Genomic DNA, 25,099 nt, shown 5'->3' with positions numbered 1-25,099 from the left:
ATTGCACCCAGGTTCTCAATTTTCAATTTATCAATTAAGCCATCTCTCCAGTCCCAGCAATATACATACACATACATATACACACATATACACACATATGTGTATAAACACACACACACAGAGGGGCCAGGAAGAAGCACACTTGATAACACTGTGATGTTAGCATCTGGAGTGAGTTTCAGACAAGCCTCAGCCAGGGTGTAACGTTAGCTCTTCGGGGGGACTGTGAGCCTGAGAGGTAAGGCTGGGGCGGGAAGGCCACCTGGTCTGAGGTAAGAGCTGAGCGAGCTCCTCCAACCAGTGTCCCCTTGCTGACTGCATCGTCCTTGGTTTGCTCTTCCTATCTCTCATAAAGGGTTTGAAATTCCCTATTAGAAAGAAACTGGTTCTCGGAAAACCATAGACTCAGGGGTTCACAGCTACGTGCTCTTCAGTCTTATAGGCATCTTATTGGCCACTATTGCTTATAGTGTGCTGTGAGGTGCAGAAGAACAGATTGTAAAATGAATTAACTATTAATTAAATGCCGGACATTATCACAGCAGCAGTTATTCCTAAACCAACTGTTTTCAAATAATAGGCACAGAAACTTGTTAGATTTATAATAAGCCTTAAGGCACCAAAGCTGGTCGCATATCAACCTTCTAAGCTATCTTGTCTGCTCCCCATCAAAAATCCCAAATACTTCCATATGTTTCATTTGGGATGCTTCTGTTCCATCAGGCCAGCCCTCAGAGCAAGCTGCTCTTGGCTGTGTGCTCCTGGTCCCCCCGTGGCAACTTCCTGTCTCCTCTCCGTTTCCTTTTCTCTCCTACATCTTCTTCTCCCTCTCCTCCTCCTGTCTCGTGGTCTTCTGGGCCCCCAAAACCCTGGGAACCTCAACTCCACCTACCTCTCTTCTGCCCTGCTCAGGCTGTCAGCAACTTTATTAACCAATCAGAGCTAGTTGGGGAGCATTCCTTACATCACGTGGAAGCCGGAGGTGGTTCAACATTCATGATAATGCCCGCGGCAGGAAGGATGGTAACCGGATCTCTGGGCATTGAAATCAGCGTCTCAAAACAGTGCACAAGACAGTCCTCCAGCAACAGGCTCTACATTAGCAATGAACATCTTTTTTGTTGTTGTTTGTTTGTTTGTTTGTTTGTTTCTGAGACAGGGTTTCTCTGTGTAGCCTTGGCTGTCCTGGACTCACTTTATAGACCAGGCTGGCCTTGAACTCCCAGAGATCTGCCTGCCTCTGCCTCCCGAGTGCTGGGATTACAGGCGTGCGCCACAGTGCCCGGCTGCAATGAGCATCTTGACGCTTGGCAGAGGCTCAGTGTGCAGGGATGTGAAGGAGGTTCGGGTGGCTCTTCGCAGCCAGCTCTTGAGTTAGTCTGTTGGGGCGCAGGGACATGAATGGAAAGGAAGGTGGCAGAAGAACTTAGGATATTATAGACATGTCTCTGCCCCACACTGGAGATAGGCTGCACCCCAATAGTTCATGGTGGGGCTGATGTGAACATGTTCATATGGTGCTGCATACAATAGCGAGTGACCCCCAAAGCACTTCAGCCGGAAACCAGGACTACAGCCCCCTCCATCCAGTTTCTAGGTGGAGTGTAGACTGAAATCAGGGGAGGCCCGGACAAAGGTCATGGAATTGTTGGAACACTGATGCCATCATAGTCCAGGCTGTCAGCTAATGGCCAGGGTTTTGCTAATGTAAACTTGTCTTTGGCTTGTACTTTGTCTATTTTTCTTTTTATTGATAGTACCTTTGTCGCTCAGACAGCTACGATGTGCATATGCTTATTGTGTGCAGGGCAATGATGTATTGATACGTGTGGTCACGGTTCTACCCTCAGGCTCTTTAGCATCCCCATTGCCCACGGAGCACTTCCTCTGTGTGTGGGGAGTGTGTTGAAGTCCACAGTGCATCACCGTCGACCACAGCCACCTTGATGTTAATGAAGTCTCATGTTCTAATTATCACGAACTATGTCTAGAAAATACTATTTGAGCCTCTCACCGCCAGCCTGTCTACTTATGGACATACCTCGCATTACGTATAGAGCTGCAGCGGTGTCCAAGTGCACCGAGTGCACTGTGCAACAGGTACAAAATCCAGCCATTCCAAAAGAAAATGCAGAGGAGTGGTGGGAGGCCTGCTGTGTTCCTGCTGCACACAGGGGCCCTGGGCTCTGTTCCAGAGCGTCCATCTGAGGTTCAGTTCTCGGTACAAGGGAACACGTGTCAATGCATGGAGAGGAAGGACAGATAGGGAGATGGACTGCCGGCAGGATGAACTGGCATCCTGTTCACAGCTGGGCATGCTGGGAGGGGCACTGAAGCAGAAGGGGAGGTGTGCCTTAGGACCTCGGGGGGTGGGGGTGAAGAGGTGACTCCCCCAAAGGAAAAGAGCGATGAGGGTAGTGCAGATTTGCATGGGTGGTAGAGCCTTCCCTTCAGTCCCTCCTCTGCCCCATGTTCAGGACAAGGTCGTCATGAGCAACATCTGTGGGTGACTGATATGTAGGGTGGCTCTCAGCGGTGGGGCAGGAGTTCACCTGAAAGGCGATTTGCCAAGGACAGGGAGCCACCACTGGAGGCCAGAGACAGTCTGACCTGGACTGTGCAGGTCACAGAGCCAGCAGAGCTGCATCTGAGGGCGGTCCCTCCCCAGGTCCTCAGGGTGTGCCTGGAACTGGAGATGGGGTACAGGTATAGCTGTTTCTGGAGTGGGGCCTTGGGGTCACCTGAAGGAAGATAGTACTACGACCAAGTGGCAGGGCCTTTAGTCCCTCAGGAAATTAATGTCTGTCTCTGCACCCTCTTTTTTGGAAAGCCAAGCTTGCCATGGGCTTTTTGCTGAGTTGTCCAGATTCAGGTTGGCCTAAATTAATCCTAATTTTTCTTCTTTAATAAATAACTTTTTTCTCCCCTTGGTATTCTAGGTTTGTTTTTTGTTGGTTCTGTCCCCCCCCATTTGATGTGAATTGTTTTATTCATGGTGCTGGGGATGGAATGCACGGCTTGCACGTCCTAGGTGGGAGCTGTGCAGCCGAGTAATTCCCAGCCCCCCCACCCCACTCCCCTCCCCCATCCCAACCAAGACCCAGGTTTCCTCTGCTGCAGAGAGAGAGAGCTCTGTATTCCCTCAGAGTTCTCCAAACCCCATGAGGAATGACCTTCTCCTACAGCATCTGATAACAGCCCTGCTCTCTGCTTCCCCTTAGGTAGCCGTCAAGGTCATCGATAAGAAAAGGGCCAAAAAGGACACCTATGTCACCAAAAACCTGCGGCGAGAGGGGCAGATCCAGCAGATGATCCGCCACCCCAACATCACGCAGCTCCTGGACATCCTAGAGACAGAGAACAGCTACTACCTGGTCATGGAGCTGTGCCCCGGCGGCAACCTCATGCACAAGATCTATGAGAAGAAACGTCTTGACGAGGCGGAGGCCCGCAGATACATCCGGCAACTCATCTCTGCGGTGGAGCACCTGCACCGGGCTGGCGTGGTCCACAGGTGAGAGCTAGGCGTGCAGCATCCCCTGAACCTGTGCTGAGCCGACGCTCCTAGCAAGACTCAACACTTGCAGCGTCCTTTACAGTCTCCTAGTTTTGTTTTGTGAGTTGCTTCCTGAGTTGGATGGGAGATTCAAGGGGTTGAATCTAAAGCCAGGGTGCCTGGGCCTGCGCCTAGGCCTGGGTCTTGGCTCTGCTTTTATGGTTGTTGGTTCCTGGCTCCATGACACTTCTCTGAACTCAGTCACTTCATCTGCGACATGGGAGAGATGATAGACGTCTCTCTGGTGAGCTAGCGTTAGGCAAGAGCACTAAAGGTCAGCACCAGGCAAGGGTTACCTCTGCTCTTATCATTTCCAGAGGCACTTCCTGTTGTTAACTTCCTGTTACTGTGCCACTTCCTGTTGCTGTGATGGAAATACCAGATGAAGGCACTGTGTCACTGTGGGACCGACAAAGCTTGATGCAGGAGCTTGAGGCAGCTAAATACAACAGTGGAGAGCAGTGAGTGCTTGCAGGGTAGCTGTGGGCTCACCTTCCTCACACTTCCTCAGTTGAGGGGATGGTGACACCACAGTGGGCTCAGTCTCCCCAAAACTCAAGACAATCTCCCCATAGACATGCCCACAGCCGCTGATCTAGGTCCCTCATTGAGACTGCGCATGGCTCTAGGGTGTGTCAAGTTGACAATTACAGCCAAAAGACATTGTGTATGTATTTTGTATGCATATACATACATATCGATGTATATGTGGTACATTGTATATGTATATATATGAGCATTTTAAAGAATAAACAAAAGTATTGTTTAAAAAACAAATAGAAAATGTACAGAACAGAACCACAAAACTCAAGCCCCTCAGCAAGGGACCAGCCGTCCAAGTCTCTCACGGAGCAGTTGGGGCAAAGATGGCATGGATCGCTTTCAGCTCAGCAATTTCATTACATGGGCTGTTTGACGGTAGCCACTTTGCAAATGCTTTATTCCACTGAGTGGGATCACCACGCAGATTACACATGTACCCTTAAAATGAGAAATGTTCCCCCGGAGTCTAACAAACCTCTGCCCAGCTATGAGAGTTAAGCTTGTTTATACCAGCTTGTTCTTTGCAGGGTGAAGAGGCAGAAGGAAAGTGGATGAGATTGTATTCACAGCAGTGTTGCTGTTGCCGATGCTGCAAGTCTTTGTATAAAAATAGGTTTAAAATAGATTACTACTCCCCTTTACTCTTGAAAATATCGGGTGCTTGCTGCTCCTGCAGAGTACCCAAGTTTGGTTCCCAGCACCCATGTTGGGTGGTTCACATCCCCAGGGGATCTGGTGGCCTCTGTGGCCTCTGTGGCCTCTGTGGACACAGACTCACATGCATACCCCTTCACCCTCACATCACCCCTACATACATACATATACACATAATTAAATAAATTAAATAAATAAAATCTTAAGAAAGAATGCTGGCTGTGGTGGTATGTAGAAGGCAGAGGCAGGTGGATCTCTGAATTTGAGGTCAGCTGGGTTTATATAATAAGTTCGAGGCCAGCCAGGGCTACAAAGTGAGACCTTGCCTCAAAAAACAAATAAACAAACAAAAAACCCAAAATAAAACAACAACAACAGCGAGAGGGGCAGGGGCGGGAATTGGGGGAGGCCACCTCTCTAATAGATGTCTGAATATTTTTAAAATTATTCTTTATTTTTACAGAATTACTATGTTGTTGGGGAAAATTGCAAGTCATTAACTTACATCTTAAAAAGCAAAATCAAGGCATAAGATGTGCATGCCTGTATATTTTACATGCATATGCGTACATTGAAATGCATATTTAAACATTGTAAAATTGAGATATACTTATAAAATTTACAATATAAAACACACAACGTAATTGCTTAAGTATCTTCAGAGTTGGGCAACCATGACGACGTGCAATCTTAGCATAGCTCTTATCCCTCACCAAGTAGCCATGTTCCTGTTGTCAGTCACTCACCCCTCTCCCCTTCAGCCACCTCTTGTCAACTTTATCTACTGCTTGTGTTTCTCTGTGTAGCCTTGGCTGTCCTGGACTCACTTTGTAGACCAGGCTGGCCTCAAACTCACAGCGATCCATCTATCTCTGCCTCCCGAGTGCTGGGATTAAAGGCGTACGCCACCACGCTTGGCCTTATTGTTGGTGTCTTATGCAGCAAAATGCTGCATGTTCTAGCTTGTGTTAGTTCTTTCTTCCTCTTCACAGCTAAGTACTATTTCAGTGTGTGGATACAGTGTGGTGTATTTTTCTCTCCATCTGCTAATGGACATTGAGATGGCTTCCACTCTGGGGCCATTGAGAGTGATGCTTTGACAAGTGTTCATGGTGGACTTTTCACGTGGCCAAGTGTTCCTGGAGAACTCGTCTATACCAGTGTATATGTGTGTGTGTGTGGGGGGGGGGCAGGATTACTAGGTCATGTGTCACCTCTTTGCAGAAACACGTATCTTCTTAACAGTTGTCTTTGAATGCCACCTCTTAACTTTCTGAAAGTCATTCCTTTCTGACCAGTGAAGGACTTTACTTGGTAAACTCCAGCACTTGCTTGGTTCACAGGGTTGGGTCCTCTCTCCCCAGTGAGATTGGCACCCAGGGATGCTCTGCCCTGTTGTGTCTGAACCCAGGGGCAACGGCAAGGATGTCCCTTAGGGATGCTGTTTAAGGCTTTTTTCTGGGCTGGCTTTAGCTTGCCGCAGTCCGCTCTTTGTCACTTACACTGTGCCTCAGTGAGACCCCACTCCGTACCTGTGGCCTTCCTCACTCACACACTATCAGGCAGCATGCTCTGTTAGAATTCTCTAGGTCAGTAAGGAAGGAAACGGTTGTAGATTTGCAGTGTGTGACAGTTTTTGGGTTGTGTGTCCTGCTGGCTGTGATCCATCCCTTGGCTGTATAAGGAAATGGCGGTGAATAGACGCCTGGCTCCATCTTTGACAGAGGCAGAATCCCATCATGACAGAATCAGGTTGGATTACAGACTCCGTGGGTCACTGCAGATAATAGGACCGGGGGACAGCAAGTGGCAGAGTGTTCTGTGGGACTTGCTGTTTTCCCCCAGGGTTCCACGCTATCAAAAATAAGATAAGTGCCAAGCTTCTCAGGGTCAGAGGACAACAAAAGAAGCCCAAGCGAAAATCCTGTGAGGTGGCACATGGATCTCCCCCGCAGGAAATTCTCAACAGCCCCTCTAAAGTAATTTTAACAAAATCCAATCCCTCAGTGCAATTACTGTCAGAATGTCAAAGGAAGGAATTTAATAATGTTTTGATAGCAGAGACAGGGTGCTTTAAAAAAAAAAAACAACTCTCATCTCCAGCTTTCCCCCTTTTCCTCTCTCTCCTTGGAAATAGGTTTATAATTCAATACTGGCTCGGGCTCTGGCCTTTGAAAGTTAGAAGACAAGTAGAGCATGTTTTTCTCTCTGGAAGTCACACTGTGTATGTGTGTGTGTATGTCCGTGCGCGAGCGTGCGTGTGTGAGTGTGTGTGTGTGCGCGCGCGTGCGAGTGCGCTCGTGTGCGTGTACAAGCATGCATGTGCGGGACAGAGGTTGACATTGGGTCCTTTTCAGTTGCTTTCCCACCTTTTACTTTTTGAGACAGTCTCTCACTCAGCTTTGAATTTACTGATTAGATTAGACTGGCTGGCCTTCTGTTTCTTCTCCCTCAGTGTTGTGATTGCAGGCATGCGTTTCCGTGCCTGGCTTTTATGTGGTATTGGGAACTTGAACTCGGATGGTCGTGCAAGGACAGCAAACACTCTACTGAGCAAGCTATTCCCCAGCCCTCGGAAGTCCTGTTAGACATGGGGGATGGGCTGCTGAGACAGCCACTAAAATATGTCTTATCATATATTCACAGGTGTCTTTTATCCAAATGTCTTGGCTTTTAAATTTTTATATAACTGACTTTTAACTTTTTTTTTTTTTTTGATTTAGGGCCATCAGCATATTTTTGACTGTTATTCCTTTGGTTCTCCCCCTTTACCCCAGTGGTGGAGAATTTTCTTTTTCATATGATAGTGGAGGTGTAAAGTTCATAAATTATTCTGAGGCTGGATTTTTCAAACGAATGAGAGAAGTTAGCATTTCAGAGAAGCCTTGGAGTCTCTGGTGGGAAGACTTGTGGGTGAACAGATTGAACCATGGGAAAGGATGGCAAGAGTTGCCTCTGGCTGTGCCGATGTGGTTCTTGTGCTGCAGGGTGCTATAAGCTCTGAGGCTTCTGAAGGTTCAGACTTGGTCCTCATACCTGTGCCTCACCCATTGAGCCCCTCAGTTTGTTTTATGGGGGCCCCTCCCCCCAAATGCTTTCTCAGCAGGATGTCACCATGTTGTATACGGAGCTTGACTCTTAAATTGAACCCGAGAGAACACTGTGATGAGAAGCTAATTTGAGACTCCACTGGTCATTCACAGAACAGATTCCAATCAGAGTCTGTAGGCACAGCATTCCAGTGTAATCTAGGACCAGTTGTCCCTGAGCAGGAAGAGACAAGCCACAGGCCCGCTGGACCAGAAGAAAGGGCTCCAAGATCAAAGGGGAGCTGCAGCCTGTGCTTAGACTGGGGTTAGCACCTCCCTGCCCAGGGCCTTGACCCTTCTCAGTCATCACATTGGAGGGATGTCCTCCCTCCCGAGGGGGTCGCAGAGGGGAAGAGAGGCCTTTTGTTCTCTGGAAGCTGACAAGAAGCAGGCGCCACCTGGTCAGGTTGCATAAATCCTTTAACTTTTAGTGCTTGTTTCTTAGCAAGCAAAGGGGAGGGAGGAACGTGCCAGGGGACTCCTGTCTGCTCACATCCGGGAACCACTGGGGACCCCAGAGGCCAGAAGCTTGGATTTAGGTTATGCAGAGCACCCATCTCCATCCTGTCTGCTCACAGCCTACAGTGGGTGAGGCTCCCCACGCCTTTGCCGGTCTGCTCTGTAAGGACACTGGATCATCCTCCGTGTGGTGAGTGTGCGGGTTCCATGTCAAGTGTTCTGAGCCACTGGTTGCTGCCTTCGCCATCTTTCTGTGGTCCCACTTCAAGCTTAGCTCCTCTGAGAAGCCCTTCTGGTCATGCGCACACAGAGCATCCACCTGCTGCCTACACTGGTGCTTTTTGCCTGGGGGTCTGGGAAGGAAAATGGAATGAATTCAACTTCTGCACGCACTGGGATGGGACTTTCCTGGGAGCAGCCCCATGTTCTTTCTGGAATATTCCATAGTCTCCCCAGGATTTCAGGGGGCAGAGTTTGCTGGTTCACTTAGTGTGAACTTATTTTATTTATCATTATTTTTTTTTTTGGCTTATTAGCAATTTGCTGTGGAACATTATAGGAAATAAAATTTTCATTTACAATAAATAGATCAGACTTCACAGATTGTATATGCACTTTATCACCATGCCATCTTGTAAATAATGAGATTTACAAATCATTTGGTCTTAAGGTAGTGCGTTTGAAAGTTAGACCTAAGGAAAAAGACTCCAGTTCACCACAAAGTGTCTGCTGCCTTAGGGAGCTGGAAGCTTTCCCCCACTCTTCTTCTAAAATCCTGACTCCACAGGAAAAACCTTCTCCCCCAAACCTCAGCCTCCCCCTCCCTGGATTCCATGCCCCGGTCCTTTCCGTGGGAGGATCACGGCCTTAGTACTGATTGTTCATCGCCAATTCTTTATCCGCTCTAAGTCTTTTCTGGAGCTGTCCCTCTCTCATATGTCATACCACATGTCAATTTCACATTATCATACGTGTGGTATGTATGTATGTATGTATGTATGTATGTGTGGTATGTATGTATGTATGTGTGGTATGTATGTATGTATGTATGTGTGGTATGTATGTATGTGTGGTATGTATGTATGTATATATGTATGTGCTGGCCATGGAACCCAGCTCATAGTTCCAAATCTTTAAGATGACCCATGTAATAGTCAACTCTGCAGTGTGATTATCTTTTCGACCATTCTCCTTTACAACTGTTACCACCAGTGTCCCCTGAGAGTGTTTTCTTAGGATGCTATTGTTCCTTTTTTAAGATGTATTTTTTAAACTCTGTGTGTGTGTGTGTGTGTGTGAGAGAGAGAGAGAGAGAGAGAGAGAGAGAGAGAGAGAGGCGGGGCGGGGAGGGAGGGAGAAAAGGTGCCATGGAATCCTCTGGAGGCTCCTCACTCGGCTGCTGGGATCCTCCTCAAGAGCAGCATGTGCACCCAGCCTCTGAGCCATCTCTCCAGCATCTCCTGACGGATGCTGTTTGTTTTAAAGGAAGAATAAAAAGCTCAGGGAGTTTGATTGACTTGCTCAGGGCAAGCCAGTGGGGTCAGTGAGAGAGACTGTGGGTGGAACGGAGTCCTGCCTTACTTTCAGGGCCATGGCATCCTGTTTGTTGCTGTCTGCTCAGACCCCCAACTCTAGGGAGTTCCTGCTCTTCCGTGTCTCAGATTCCTCTCATGTCTCCTTGAATTCTGGCTGCTCAGCACACTGTATTCTCACTCTTCCCTTTCATTTAGGGTCTCACCCCTGAGGGGGTCCCCTGGCCTTTCTCCTACATTCCTGCCACTCCTTTGTTACAGGCTTAGTCTGCTGGGGGTCACGTTCCTTTCTTCCTCCTCCATGAGCCTGGAAGCAGTTCTCTCTGTTTGTCTCTGTTTCTGTCTCTGTCTTTGTGTTTCTGTCTGTCTTTCTGTCTCTGTCTCACTCTCTGTGTCTTTGTCTCTGTCTCTGTCTCACTCTCTGTGTCTCTGTCTCTGTCTCACTCTCTGTGTCTTTGTCTCTGTCTCTCTCTCTCTCTGTGTCTATCTCACACACACACACTCACACTCAGTACACACTCACCCAGTCATATCTATTCTGTCTACATGGACAAGTACATGATCTTATACACATGTATGCATGTGATGCACTCACACATTTGTATACTAGGATACACGTGTTTGTGTGTGCATGCTTGTTTGTGTACCCCATGCATGCTTGTTTTCTTCCACATGCATGTACATGTATGTAATGCTCTCAAGTGTGAGTTTGTATGCTTATAGTGTGCACTTGCACATGCACACAAGCACACAGTGGACACATGCACGCTCACCTCTACACCTGCTCCCCTTCCCCAGTACTGCTCCTGTCCCCTTTGTCCCACAGGATCTGTGAGATCGTCCCCACCAATCAGTACCCAAATGCATATGACAACAAAAGTCCTCCCTGCCTCTCTCCTCTGTCACGCTCCTCTGTCTGGCAAGGTAATGGCTGGAGTTCCTTATGGCCAGTCCCCCAAAGTCCAAGGTGGCTATCTTTTCAAAAACTGCAAGTGTGGGTGGATGGAAAAGAGAGGAGGCACACATGTGAATGTTGGGGTGAACTTTTCATGGTCAGGAGTAGATTTGGTTTTTGTTTTTTGAAAGACCTAGAACTAAGGACCCATTGGCAGGTGAGCTCACTATGCATCTCAGTGCACACCACACGTACGCACTTCAGCATCTCGTGTACCTACATCCCATGTCTGCCTGGAGACCTCTTCCCTGCTGCACTTTCACCCTGCACCTTGACAACAGGCAGCTCCAGTGGCATCTTTTCGCCGGTACCCTGGTGCTTAGACTCCCCTCCAGCACTGACTCAGAAACTCATCTCTGCTGCTACAGCCAGCTCCGTCCTCCTCCTTGCTTTTCCTAAGCACCCCCACCCCTGAAGTTTTAGTACACAAAGTCTCACTTTTCTTTCCTTTAAGCATTTTCAGTTGACACATACTTTTGCACATTCATTGGGTACAGTGTGATGTTTTAATAGGTGTATGCAATGTGCGAAGGTCAAATCAGGGTAATTAGCAACCATCATTTCAGACATCACTTCCTGGTGGTGAGAAGACCCGAAACCATGTCTTCTAGCCGTTGTCGGTCACACTGGATTATTGTCCACTATAGTCACCTTACCATGCTATAGGACCCCAGATCTGGCTTCTGTGATTTTGTACCTGGGTTGCTAACCTCTCTGTCTGCCCTTCTTCCCCCAGCCCTTCCCAGATTCTGCCTCCTACTTAGAGGAAGTCATTTCTTTTGCATCCACAAATGGCTGAGAACATTCAGTATTTATCTTCCTGTCCTTGGCTTATTTCGCTTAACACACCACCCGTTAGGTTACATATCCAAAGGAAAAATAATGAGCAGTCAATGACCATATTGCCAAGTCGCCCATCAAAGTTGATGGACAGAGGAATGTGGCACATATACCCGACAGAAAACTATTCGGCAATGTGGATGAGCCTGGAGGACACAGTATTAAGTGAAATAAGCCTTCTCTTTGAAGCCCCGCAGCCCAGAAAAAGGGACTTCCATGAGCTAACCCTGAGCTTTCAGGTTCACCTGCAGTGAGGAGGCGAACCTGTTTATATTTTATTAATTTTGTAAGATGGGAGGAAGATCCTTTCGTTTCCTCTCCTGTTCATAAAGTGGTGAATCCAATCAAGGACCACTAAGTGGAACCCAGCCTGCCTTCTTCACCTGCCTGCTGTTGGAACCTCTCTTCCCCTGGGCTAAATCTGGCATCAGATACAGACAAGCACGCAAACCTGTGGTGACTCTAGAGTAGGTGCCACATGTGCATTTGGGACACAGGAGTGTGGTAGAGCTAGTTTTCTGGATAATGGAAGCAACCTTTAAAAGATATATTATAACGTGAATGTGAAAAAAACCTTATTAATAAATTTATCATCCTTTTCTGCTCAAGAGGATGCCCTAGTTTGGTGATTTCCCCCCCAGCTCTTTTGTGGCCTCTTTGGTTATAGGAGAGTGGGTGGACAGTATTCGAGTGGCCCATTGTGCAGAATGGACTTGGATAGTAACCTAAGGTAATGGAAGGTGTGCCTAAGTGAACATCCAGAGGGAGCCTAGTGTGTTCATAACACAAAAGCACAAAGGCTGCTTTGAAGAGATTGCAGACTTAGTTTGTAGAGCGCTCGCACAGAAACTCCAAGGTCTCCAGTCACCTTCCCTTCCTCTATAAATGTTTTCTATGTACATGTCTTGGGGCGCCATGGCGCCTGCCTTGTTTTAGTTGGTGAACTAGTTAGTATGCAGACATTGGCCTTAACTGAGGACTGTAGCTGACATTGGGGTTCACTGTAGTGAGCATTTCTGTGGACCCTGACAGACCTATGATATCCTGGGTATCCCAGGTCTACAAAGAGCCTTTTCTCCATCACCCCCATCCCTCGCATCCCGTCTTTCAGATACTCCAGTCTCTGATATGAAATGACCTATCTAGTGTTTGGATATAACTCTAGGATGTCTCTAGATGGCCAGTGCAAACGCCATGCTAATGTTACACTGCCCTGTTCTATGGCAAGGAAAGAATCTGTATACTCCCTGCATAAGAAATATTTTTTCCCACCATATATTTTTTGGTCTAAGCCTGGAGAACTGGTGAATCCAGATGATGTACTATAGCCAGGTTAAAAGAGTGTTTGAACCCTGGACGTTAGGTCAGGGGTAGTGGTGCATGCTTATAATCCTACCTTTGGGTAGCTGAGGCAGGAGCATTGCCACAAGTTCAAGGTCAGACTGAACTACATAGCAAGACACCCCGCCCCCCAACTCCTCACCATTTCAAAGCTTAAAAAAAAAAAAGGCTTCCTCCAAATTTGGACACAGAGACCTTTGTCTTTGAGTCATCAGGGGAGCACTATTCTTTCAAAACAGGAGGGGGGGAAATGTCCCAGGAAGGTTAATGCTTTTGCCATTGGCAATCAATACCACGTAGCACCGAGGGACTTCATCCCACCACTCTAGCCTTGGGTGGTCCTGGTAGTGAAACTGGTTCCTGCTGGAGTCCTCTGGAAAGCTGAACAAGAGTATAATCTGGGTGGTCACCCTAGCTAACAAGGTTTTTGCAATCCATTTCTCCTGGGAACTGGAGTTGGTTACTTGGGGAGCGACTGGGTGGGAAGACAGTGGCTTTGAGCTGATTTTAGTCCCCTTTTACTGAACAATTATGCTTTATACCTCCTTTTGGTGTTATTCATTTCCCTGGGTTTTTGCAGATTTTTTTTCTTTTATAGTGTTTCTTTTCTGTGGGTGCTCTAATCATTGCTGCTGGTTTCTCTCTAGGCATTCACGGCCCCAGAATTACTCAGCTTCAATTTATTATTCGTATCAATTACTTTTTTTTTTACCTTGATTCTTTAAGCTATTTTTCTGAACAATGTTTGTTCTGAACATTTTTTTTTCCTTTCATGCCTGACTGTGACTTCCATTAGGCAAGGAAGCTTGATTTCACTCGAGGCAAACTGTGGCTCTGCCTTAGACTGAAATAGTGCTGCTGCTGTAATCAGTTTCCACCGAATCACACTTTGGGCTGTTCCTGGTACACTGTTGTGCGTTTGCCTGCCTGTTAAAATTATCATAAATGCTTGAGTAAAAGTCAGATTTATGTAAGGTCTTAATTATCTTCAGGAAAGAAACCGTCCCTTGCAGTCTCTCTGCAAATCTCTTATCACGGGGGGGGGGGGGGGGGGCACAGTGGAAGCTGTTACATTTTCACCAGCAAAGTTGTGGTGAGAGAAGACACATTACACTTGACCTGAGTCACTGATGACCCTGGGGCTCTAACAGTCATCCTAGGAATCAGGTCGAAGGGGAGATAAAGGCAGTGGACAAGGCATCGCAACTTCTGGAAGAATGGCTTGCAACTGTGACAGCTTATCACGCAGACTACATTGAAAACCACCGAGTGGTTCATTTATGCAGATTTTAAATGGGTCCTTATGGTTTAGGGATTCAAGTATTAACACACACAGATACATTTATAGTGTCAGCTAGTGGTATAGCTCAGTGGGACAGTGCTTGCTAGAGTGTGCACAGACCCAGGCTCGGATGTGAGCAGTGTGAAAAACAAGATGTTTTGTGTAAATGTCTAGTTCAGGAAGGGTTAGCTGCCACGTGGTGACCCGAAAACCCCTGGTTCTGACTTGACAAATGGTAGTAACCCTGTGTCGTGAAAGGTGAGGTGTGTATGTGTGTGTACTTAATCATTCTAAAGTCAGGGCTGGGTGTGGTAGCACACACCTTTACTCTGCAGTTCCAGGCTAGGCTGGTCTACATAGGGAGTTCTCGGCCAGCCAAAGCCACACAGTCAGTTGTATGAACATTTCAGTCTGTCGTCTTTTGTTTTTGTTTTTTTTTTTGTGGTGTTGGGGCTTGAATCCAGGGCTTCATGCAACTGTATAGTCTGATGCGATATTGCAGTTTCAAAGCTAACCGGTAGCCAGAGAGACTCCCTAGTTCCATCAAATTCCTGAAAATTCATATACGTGTTTTCTAAAAACCCAAAGGGACAAGGTCTGCTTTGGAGAAGCAGGTGGGGCCCCATTATATTTGTGTGACCTCATGTCTAGATATATGTGATGCCTTCTAAAGCAGTTTCTAAGTGCACCGTGCATTGTTCCACTTGAAAATAAACTGTTTTTCCCCAGCTATGTGTGCATTCAGAGGAGACTGTGTGTTTGGATTCTCCAGTCGGATGTTAACACACCCCTCACCCACATGTCAAGCCCCAGCGCTCCCAGCAGCCTTCTGGCTCTGAATCTACTGGACATTTTTCCTCCATTTGACTCCTTGATTCTCCTCATTCTGAGAGCCACCCTTGGGCATTCTAAAGAAGCCGTCTTTAGCTCCCTCTGCCCAGTCCTGCTGCCAATGCCTGTCCTCCTCAGGGGAACCTGTGCACACTGATTTGGTTAGGTTTTTCCCCCTCTGGTTCTCTTCCTTGTCACTGGACAGTCTCGTATCTCCCCTGCTTCATCTCTTACTCCTGCTGACTTGGGCCAGATCCTGACTCAAAACTTGGTCTGCTTAGCATCGCTACCGTTTTATACTCAAGTTTGTTATTGGTGTTTAAAAATTGAGGCACAGTGGAAACTTCCGGCTTCTCTTGCAGAGGGGAAGATTGACAGCACTGGGGCTGAGCTGTACGCAACCGCCTCCATTTGATGGGACATCACTGTTCATCTTTTGCAGACTTTGATATAAGACTTCAGCTGCCCTTTTTGTTTCATCATTATTAGACTGTTATAAGTTCCTCATAATAGACACAAGAAAAAGTGTATTTGTGTCCTGATTTCTCTACCCCAATGCAGGAAAATTAAATCAGGGCCAATCATAGCAGATAGCATATAAATGTGTATGTATATCGACATTTATGGAAAGGCATTATTTAAAAAGATTTTTAAAAAAATTTATGAGTATTTTGTGTGTGTGTGTGTGTGTGTGTGTGTGTGTGTGTGTGTGTGTGTGCCTGCACAAGTATATGCACTATATGCATGCACTCACATAGCCTGAGGCTTGCAGAAGAATGTGTCAGATCTTTTGGATTTAGAAACAGCTGTGAGGCCCCCCCATGTCAGTGCTGGGAGCTGACCCGGGCCCTCTGCCTGAGGAGCAAGTACTCTTAGCTGGGGCGGCATCTCTCCAGCCCCTGGGAAAGTATTCGTAGTTAGCATTCAGTGTGTGTCTGAGTTGATTGGTACAATTTACGATTCCAGGATTTCTAAGTGTTCACTAAGATGGTTCTGAGATAACTTACATGTATATTTTCGTACAAACAACGTAAAATTCTGTGCTTGCTGTGGTTTGGTTTTAAGGTGCTGGGCTGTGAATCCAGGGCATCATGCGCATTAGGCAGTTGCCGCAGCCCCGGACCCCAAATGATCTTTTTGGTAAATCTAGCTTCACTCTGTTGTTACTTACTGACTACCTGCAACGCGAGAGGATTCCAGGGGACAGCGGAGAGAACGGCAGCCTGTTCCCTGGATGAGCTCACCGTCAGCTGTGCTGGGGTGTCCCGCTTAGAGGACTCTGCTGGCTTTTCTGTCTCCTGTGTCGATGGGCGGCATCACCTGCTGTCAGGGGGGCACTCCTCATCCAGTCTGCAAACTCAGCTCCCCTTCTCCATGTCAGGCTAACATCCACTCAGGCAGAACACCAGGGATTAGGATGCCGACATCTGTGGAACCCATTACTGCACCTGTGATAACATCTGTTTGCTAAATAGATGAAAATGTTACCTGTCTGCCGACGTGCTGTGACACGTAACGCTTTAAGCGTGGAGGCCGTGGGGGCGGATTAATTAAATCAGCTTTCAATTCTTATTTATTTTATTTTATACTTACTTTGCTGATGTGAGGCAGGGGAGGGCGGACCATAGCACATGTGTGGAGGTCAGAGGCCAGCTTGTAGGAGTTGGTTCCCTCCTTCTCCCGTGCGGGTTTGGGGGATCTAACTCAGGTCATTGGGCTCGGCAGTAAGCGCATTTCCGTCCTTAGCCCTCTTGGTTCTATTTTGTTTAAGCGTTTCCCCAAATCCATTGGTATCCCCGATTGGTGCTGCTCACAGTGTCACAGACCCTGTTTCTATTCACCGGTACTCAGGCAGCAGCTGTGTGGAGCGGTCTATCCCTGTGTTTTTATTTTTGTTTTTTATTTCCGCTATGTTGCACTCTCCGATTTCAGGCCCACTCCTGGGATCTGCTCACCATCTATCTGTCCTGCCTTTCCCTGAAACCCTTTAGCTTTTATAGTCAGTGGCAATTAATTATGTCCTGTCTTATACACATTTACTTAATGACCAGGTTTCAACAGAGAGGGGTTGGGGGGTGGTTGGGAGTGGCTCGATAAATGTTCACTTCCTTTCAGGAGTGAAGTGCCATTCTGCCCTTTCCAATGCTTACCTGAAACGTATGGTTTTATCTGTTTCAGAGACTTGAAGATAGAGAATCTGCTGCTAGATGAAGACAATAATATCAAGCTGATTGGTATGACTTTTTTTTTTAAAGCAAGATTTATCTTTTAAGTGTTGTGTTGTCGATTGTTAACTTAGAAAGTTGTCCATGGTCTGTATCTAATCCTATGGTAAGATTTCAATATATTACTCCTTATGCTTCGAATGTTTAATAATCATTTTGATGGTGAAAATTAATTTTTAAAGTAATTTAATAATTTATTTAAATAATAAATTGAAAATATTAGGAAGATAAAAAAGAACATCATTGGATTGTGAAGTTAGTTTTATAGTTCCAAGTGAATATTTGCTGGTCACATATGTTCTTGGACTTTTTTAAAGCTTCAACTTCTTGATATGTATATGTCACTTTCAGTTGAGTGTGTGTGTGTATGTGTGCGCACGCACACGCGTGTGTGCGTGTACCGACATGTGTACATGTACATGGGTATGGAGGGCAGGGTTAGCAGGTGTTTTTCTCACTCACCTTCCACCTAACTTCTGAGACAAGGTCTTACTGAACTCAGAACTAACCCAGCTGCTTAGGCTGTGTGGCCAGGGATCACCAGGCAGCCTCTGGCTGGCTGGCTTCTCTTTCCTCAGTAGCAGCAGGAGTGCAGACATGTGCCTCCATGGCTGGTTTTTTACTTGGGTGCTTGGGAATGCCAATACTCTCACGCTCTCATGACAAACACGTCCCAAACTTAACCACCTCCCGAGCTCCTCAAACTGTGACTTAAAATCAGATGGTTCTGACCTCCCTCCCTCCCTCCCTCCTTTCATAGATAATCTTGTGTGTGTGTGTTGCCTGCATGTATGTCTGTGCATCACATTTGTGCCTGGTACCCATGGAGGCCAGAAAAAGTCACTGGATCCCTTGGAATTAGAGTTATAGATGGTTGTGAGCCACTGTACGGGTTCTAGGAGTCGAACCAGAGTCCTCTGCGAGAGCAGACAGTGTCCTTAACTGCTGAGCCATCTTCAGTGTCTCAAGTTCAGATGCTCCTCAACAGTTGTATAGGTTGTTTCTTATGTGAATTAACAAGAACATGTACTGTTTGTAGTAGAAAATAGTTTGGCTCAGAAGTGTTGCCTGTAGCTTTTTCATATCTTATTCCGCTTTCCCACATATCTTGTTTGGGAAGCCCCAAACAAGGCAGAATGAAGCTGGCCTTCCTGTGGCGGATGGGGCTATGGAGGAGGTGCCTGTAGAGGGGTGATCAGTTCTGGATTGCTGCAGGGAGGTGGCCGGGCATTAACGTGACAGGACATTGGGTTCTGATTAGTTCTAATTCAGGAGCCAAGGGGATTCCCAGCACTGTCCTGGAAGAACTGGGCTGATTTTGCTGGTGATAGTCTCTCTCTCTCTCTCTCTCTCTCTCTCTCTCTCTCTCTCTCTCTCTCTCTCTCTGTGTGTGTGTGTGTGTGTGTGTGTGTGTGTGTGTGTATGTGTGTAGTTGCTTAGTTGCTCTTGGCTGTCGATTTCTGCCCCCAGCCATGAGGCCGCCAGCACCATCTCTTATGATTTTCTTTCTTTTCCTACTTCAAATGCAAGTAATTTCCTCTGCCTAGCTGGCTGGAAAAGACCCGTTGACATCTTGGATCACACTCAGTGCCTGGCTGCAGGGACTCCGGCCCACTTCCCCGGGTGACTAGGCACCTTGACAGCTGTTGATGGATTTACCCATTAGTGGAAAATTAACAGTTATGAGGAAACCAATCTTCCCGGCGCAAAATAGGCCCTTTAATGAACCTATTTTTAGCAGATTCTTAGACCAGACCAATGATTTTCTTTTGTTAAATTGCTTCACTATTGCACCGAGGCTGTCCTGAGAGACACACCGAAGCAGGGGACGAGGTGGAGGCCCTGCTGAAAGGTCCGCGGGATGTCTTTCTGGTCCAGCTCTCTGGGACCCCCAGCCTATAACAAACGAGCCTCCTGGAGGAAGGCAAAGGACAGAGGGAGGAGATTCCACTCGCCCACCCGTGGCTAATGTGTAAATTTATCTTTGGACGATCTGGAGGTAGAAGTGACAGAGTTGTAGCAGCAGAGATTCTGAGAGCACGCGCTTGGTTAGAGCTGGGTGGATACTGCAGTAAAAGCCGGAGGAGTTCACGTCCATATTGTGGCCACTGACTGGGTCAGGCAAAGCGTGTGGCCTGTGACAATTCCAGGTCCTGTCCCAGGCACTGTCCACACCTTCTTTCTCTCACTCTCTACCTCCCTTTCTTCCTCAGCACTTTTTCTCTTTTCTGTCAAGCTCTGGATGACCACTTATTTATTTATTATTTATTGTATATGAGCGTTTTTGTCTGCAGAAGAGGGCACCAGATCACACAATAGATGGTTGTGAGCCACCATGTGGTTGCTGGGAATTGAACTCAGGACATCCGGAAGAGCAGGCGGTGCTCTAAACCACTGAGCCATCTCTCCAGCCCAGGATGACCACTTATAAATCTGTTCTGTTATACAGACAACGCTGCTGCAACAGGCAGACCTCGTTATTAACGGGGTGTTTCCTCTACGATAGGCCAGCACATCTCTCAACTGCTGTATCCATCCACAGCGTTGAGGACCACTCGCTGAAGTAGCAGGTGCTTATCTAAGCAGACAGAGGTTGCCCGAATAAACCTTCTGAGAGGAAACTTACACAGTCCCTGAAGAGACTGCAGACCAGAGCTAGGCCCTGGAATTCTCTTCTCAGGAAGTATGGTGGTTGCTTTGTGGAGACCAGGAAGTGTTCCACCCACCTTCCTTGGATTTTCAGCTCTTGGCTGGTAACCATGACATCTGGCCAGGTATTTCAAGTCATCAAGACTGTAAAAAAGGGCAAATTACAACTAGCGTTCAGACCAAATTTGCCTTTGAGATTCTAGCAGTGGGGACCTTTCCTGGTCATACGTAGTTCAGGAGAGCCTGCCCTACCCCACGGGCATGCTGTGTTTGTAGCTAAAGTAAAGGAAGTGGTGTACAGAGAACAGGAGTGAGGCACAGAGAACCTGATTGATTGTAGTTCAGAGCATCCTTACATGAGCATGGCTTCAACAGCTAACCACTCGTGATGAGCCAAGACTCAGTCCCTTATTGTAGACTACAGTGTTTACCTGCCATAGTAGATTAGAGTTCACTATGCATAGAAAGGCCTTCAGATCCGACTTAGAATATATAGAGATGTTTTAGGCCAAACTTAATTTTGTAGTACAAGATGGCCAAGCCTATTGGAGAATGGAGCCAGGATACACAAAATTGACAGGAAGGAGGCGCTGGTTTCTGTTGGTCTCTTCACTCTCTCACCTCCTGGTTCTCTTATGACCTAAATGATACTAAAAATGAGAGATGCATTGCTCTATCCTTGAAGGCAACCAGTTGCTCCATTCATCCAGTCTGTTTCACTGGATTTCAGGGGAAGAAGGCCCAGTGTCTTATGGGTTTTCTTGCCCCTGGGATGGGCAGTGTGGATGAAAGGTCTTTACTAAGCCTTATTATTACCATGTTAACTTGAAAGCCCTTTGAACCTCTTTTCTTCAAAGGATTTACTTAGGTGGTTTTCAAAGAGGATTATAGCTATTATTATTTCTTCTTAATAGTTTCCCTGTTTTGGAAACCGTTTGGTTTAAATAAACTTACTTAGCCATGTTTCAAATTAGCCAGAATGAGCAGGAGAGTCGATCATATATTTTCCTTCTTAGAAAAAGAAGAAAGAAAGAAGGGGAAAAGAAGGCATCCCACTGTTTGGGGCAGCTCACCCATCCCCGGGGATAGCTACAGCTTAGAAGAGCTGTGAAAGTTCACTGGGGCCTTCTTTGGAGATTTCATTTTGCAGCTCTCAGAAGATTGAGTGATAATTAGCTTATGTATTTACCAAATCTAATTGAGGCCGACCTATCTGACATTACTGGGAGGCAAATTTCTCTCTAGTTTCACCATTCTAATTATAGGCATATGTGTAAAAATTTAATAACCATAATTATGAATGTGAAATATTCTGCCGTTTATTTCTCTACAATATCTTTAAAATCAAGTCGTTTTGCTACGATGGAGACAACTTCTAAATGTAGATTCTGAGCCCCTCCCCTTCGCAAACCCTGCGCGGATTTATCCCCTTGAAGTGCACTCTTCCGATAAGGCCGGGCTATGTTCCCTAACTTGCCTGGGACAGGGGAGGGTGATCTGGCTTCTTATCTTGCCTTTCTTAATAGACCAGATGAGAGAGAAGGGCGGAGGTGGTCTGACGGAGGCCGCCCTTTGCTTTAAAGAGTCCCTGTTGGAGGCACGGTATCTTTGCCTTTAATCTTAGAAACTTAGAGGAGCATTTTCTGGGATTGCTGTCAGATAGAGCCTCTAATAGGCAGCTTGCTTTAAACTCTGACTCCCGGTAGCACTGCCGTCTTTACTCTGTGGTAATGTGTCCAAGATCCCACTGTAGTTGACTTCTTCCACTTAGCACTCAAACCCTTCTGTTCTCCCCTGCCTGAGTATCTACTGGGAGCTAGGAACAGGGCCCCTCACCTTTTCAGATGGGAGGCCAGCCACGCTCTGTAGTGACAGAAAGGCTTTTCTATGCAGGTCTTGTGGTGCACACTGAGGCAAACTGGACCAAAGGATACAGGTAAGAAGACAGGAGGGAACAAGTGAAAACACACACACACACACACACACACACACACACACACACACACACACACAAAGCCCAATCAAAACAAAAAAAAGGCTAAGTTCAGTGTTGGAACACGTTCCTGTTGGCTGTTTCGTCAGATGCCTAATGTATGCTCCAATTCTTCCTCAGAACCAGAGCTGAGAGCTTGGCACTCTTTGGAGCCCAAAGGACTTCTTGGGGTTCACTTCAGACAAGCTGTTCATTACAAAGTTCACTGCAGCAAGTGTTAGGAAACTCTCCAGTCTCCTCATTGTAACCTGTGCTGTGCGGGTGGCTCCACACCCTGCCCAGTTTCTCCTGCCGTCATTTCCTGAGTTTTCTTTGCCCCCCTACGGCTTTTGTGGCAGGCATGCACTCGCAGGTGGAGGCATGCTAGCACTAAGCGGAGGAGAGAGACACTGCCAGTAGTGCTGCTGCAGAAAGCGTGGGCCTTGCTTCCGGCTTGGGAGCCAATCTCTGGCTTGCCCTTACGGGTTAAGAGCTCAGTATTTGCAGTGGAGTTCAAAGGATGACCCAGGATCTCAGATCTGAATTCTGGCATCAACAAAGATTGAAAGAAGATATCAGAGGAGGAAAGAACCCTAACAGCTCTCTAATTACCCTCCACTTGTTGTATCTTTAAGATCAAAAGTAAGTAGTTCACAAAACCCGTCATAGACCCCCCCCCCAAGTAACTGGGAGGCACATTGGGGCTTTCCTGCTGGCTTCCCAGATGCCTTCCTCAGCCTAGAACAAAGCGAGGCCATGAGGTCACTCAGTCTGGTTGGCATCGCCATCCTTCCAGGCCTTCTTTTTCCGGCCAGCATGCAGGGATGCTTAGATTGTGTCTCCTCCCACCCCACCCCAAGTCAAATTATGGTATACCTCTGGAAGGAATTTCTTAAAGACTTTAACAAAGTGAAGCTGAGCTGAAGAAGTCAGCTGTAATCGGTCAGGGATGTAGCCAGGCAGCTGGAGGACTGTTTCTCCCTTCAGTGTCTCCATTCGGTTTCTCCCAGCCTGGCCACCGGGCAGCCAGGATCTCAGCCCTCTCTCCATTCCTGCCTCAGTCCTAGAAAGCTAACAGTCTCTCTTTACCCTGGATGACTCATTTGCAAGACTCGATAGAAATATGTTTTGGCTCATCACACTGTTAGGTCTAGCTGGCTTGTGCAGTGAGGGCTGATGTAAAATGTTCCACTGAAGAAAGGGAGCCGCCACCCGTGGCACGCCTTTGTCTCGAGAAGTCTGTCAGAGGTTATGGTTTGCAGCTGGCTGGCTTCCTGCTGGTTGTTAAATTATGTGTTAGCCTGAGAGAATGCATCCTTTCCTGCTGTCCTTTTTTTTTTTTTCATTCCTTCCTCAGTTTTGCAATTTTTCTAATTCAGAGTTTATGTTTGTCTTCTCCTCTGCAGACTTTGGTTTGAGCAACTGTGCAGGGATCCTGGGTTACTCGGACCCGTTCAGCACACAGTGTGGCAGCCCTGCCTATGCCGCGCCAGAACTGCTTGCTAGGAAGAAATACGGCCCCAAAATTGATGTCTGGTCAATGTGAGTTATCCAGCTTGTAAAAGTCGGGGTTCCCTCCTGTGCTTGCCACACCTTTTTTGTGAAACAGTCTCTCACTCTCTGATGAGAATGTACCTAGTGCATGCTGTGCAATATATCATCCAGTATTGTGGGGTCCTGGCTTTCCTTTTTTCTTTCCAGACCTTTTCTTTATAAACTTTCAAAATGGCATTTACAAACATTTCATTGGGAGCTGGGGAAAGCAGAAAGCCAATCCCAGCCATCAAAGACCTTGCATTGGTGTTGCATGGAGCACTCATGTCCTTATGTAAGACACTGTCCTAAAGCCAGGAGTGCTGAAGTTACAGCTACCTGGGAGGCTGAAGGAGGAGGATCTCAAGTGCAAGGCCTGCGTGGGCTCTTGAGTGAGTTTAAGGCCCCTGAAGCAACTGAGCAAGACTCTGTCTTAAAATTAAAAAAAAAAAAAAAAGGATGGAAATGCAGCTAGTGGTAAAAACTGGCTTACTATATGGCAGGCTGTAGGTTCAATCACCTATGCCACTAAACCAAACCAAACAAACACACATGTACAGGTATATAAACACACGCATATAGACCACCACATATACACTCATACATACACTACACACCACACACATACCACATACATGCACCAAACAAAACCAAACACATGTGCACATGCATACACGTAGACACACAGCACACACAATGCACCCACATGTATATCTCACACATCCTCACTCAAACAAAACCAAGCAGATCCTACCATAGTTTTCTAAGCACGAGCTTTAAGTCTGTCGGATGCTGCCTACCTTTCCCACTTCTTTGTACCTGCCTGGTCCCCCACCCACAGCTTGGCGCCTCCCCCATGTTCCCACCCATCTTCCCTTTGCTGGAATGCTCCGTCCAATCTCACATCCAGTCTTTATTCCAACAGCCCCATTGTGGACTCTCCTTGTTCCCTGCTGAGGACCCCTGGGCCCTGTCACCTCCTTACTTCTCCTTTCCACCTGCCACTGCCTGTCACACTCTTGTTTGCAAATCCCTTCACTGCCTCCTCCTCCAACAGGAAGGACAACAGTCTTGGGACAGCTGGGGAATCCATTAACACTACATGGAGGAAGTGAGAGATCTGTAGAAACCCTGATACCATGAGACCTTGCAGGGTGCTGTGTCTCTTGCTGCGATAGGGAGATGACCGTAGGGAAGGTGAACTTGGTGGGCTGGGGAGCGGGTGGCAGTTTGGTCCTGAGGTCAGGCTCTTAAGGGAACACACAATATTGTGTTGCCCCAGGTGTCAACAGGATGAAATGAAGCAGGGGTGTCCTAAGTGTAGGAAGCCTGCAGAGGAGGGCACCAGGCCCAGGCTCTTCTGTCTGTTGTTTCATGCTAACTCTGAGACAGAGCGAGTCAGTTACCCATATGGAGACGAAAGCACAGGCTGAGAAACATTGGACTTTGTTCTTGTCCTTTTTGCCAGGTTGCTCGGCCAGGGAAAGGAATTCATATTTAGCAACTGCTGACATAGCCATCTATCCGTTCTGTGACCAAGATAAAAGGTCCTGCTTCCCAGGGAAGGTTCTCTCCGGTCCCTCCTTCCCAGGGCCACCAACTCTCTGCCCCGTCCCTGTTGAGACACAAGGACTCTGT

The 25,099-nt window shown here is 47.1% G+C and overlaps 1 protein-coding gene across 1 annotated transcript in view; it reads left to right on the top strand.

The window, feature by feature from the left end:
* HUNK (hormonally up-regulated Neu-associated kinase) overlaps positions 1–25,099 on the top strand; it is a 115,158-nt gene that overhangs the window by 45,197 nt on the left and 44,862 nt on the right. Inside the window, exons 2-4 of the mRNA XM_084800537.1 lie at positions 3,222–3,514; positions 17,261–17,316; positions 23,335–23,470. Coding sequence (XP_084656663.1) covers positions 3,222–3,514; positions 17,261–17,316; positions 23,335–23,470 — 485 coding nt within the window. The remainder of the gene's footprint in view (positions 1–3,221; positions 3,515–17,260; positions 17,317–23,334; positions 23,471–25,099) is intronic.

The sequence above is a fragment of the Acomys minous genome (genome assembly GCF_964271855.1).
Source record: "Acomys minous genome assembly, chromosome: 11".
NCBI lineage: Eukaryota > Metazoa > Chordata > Mammalia > Rodentia > Muridae > Acomys > Acomys minous.
This window is presented reverse-complemented; position numbering and strand designations above follow the sequence as displayed.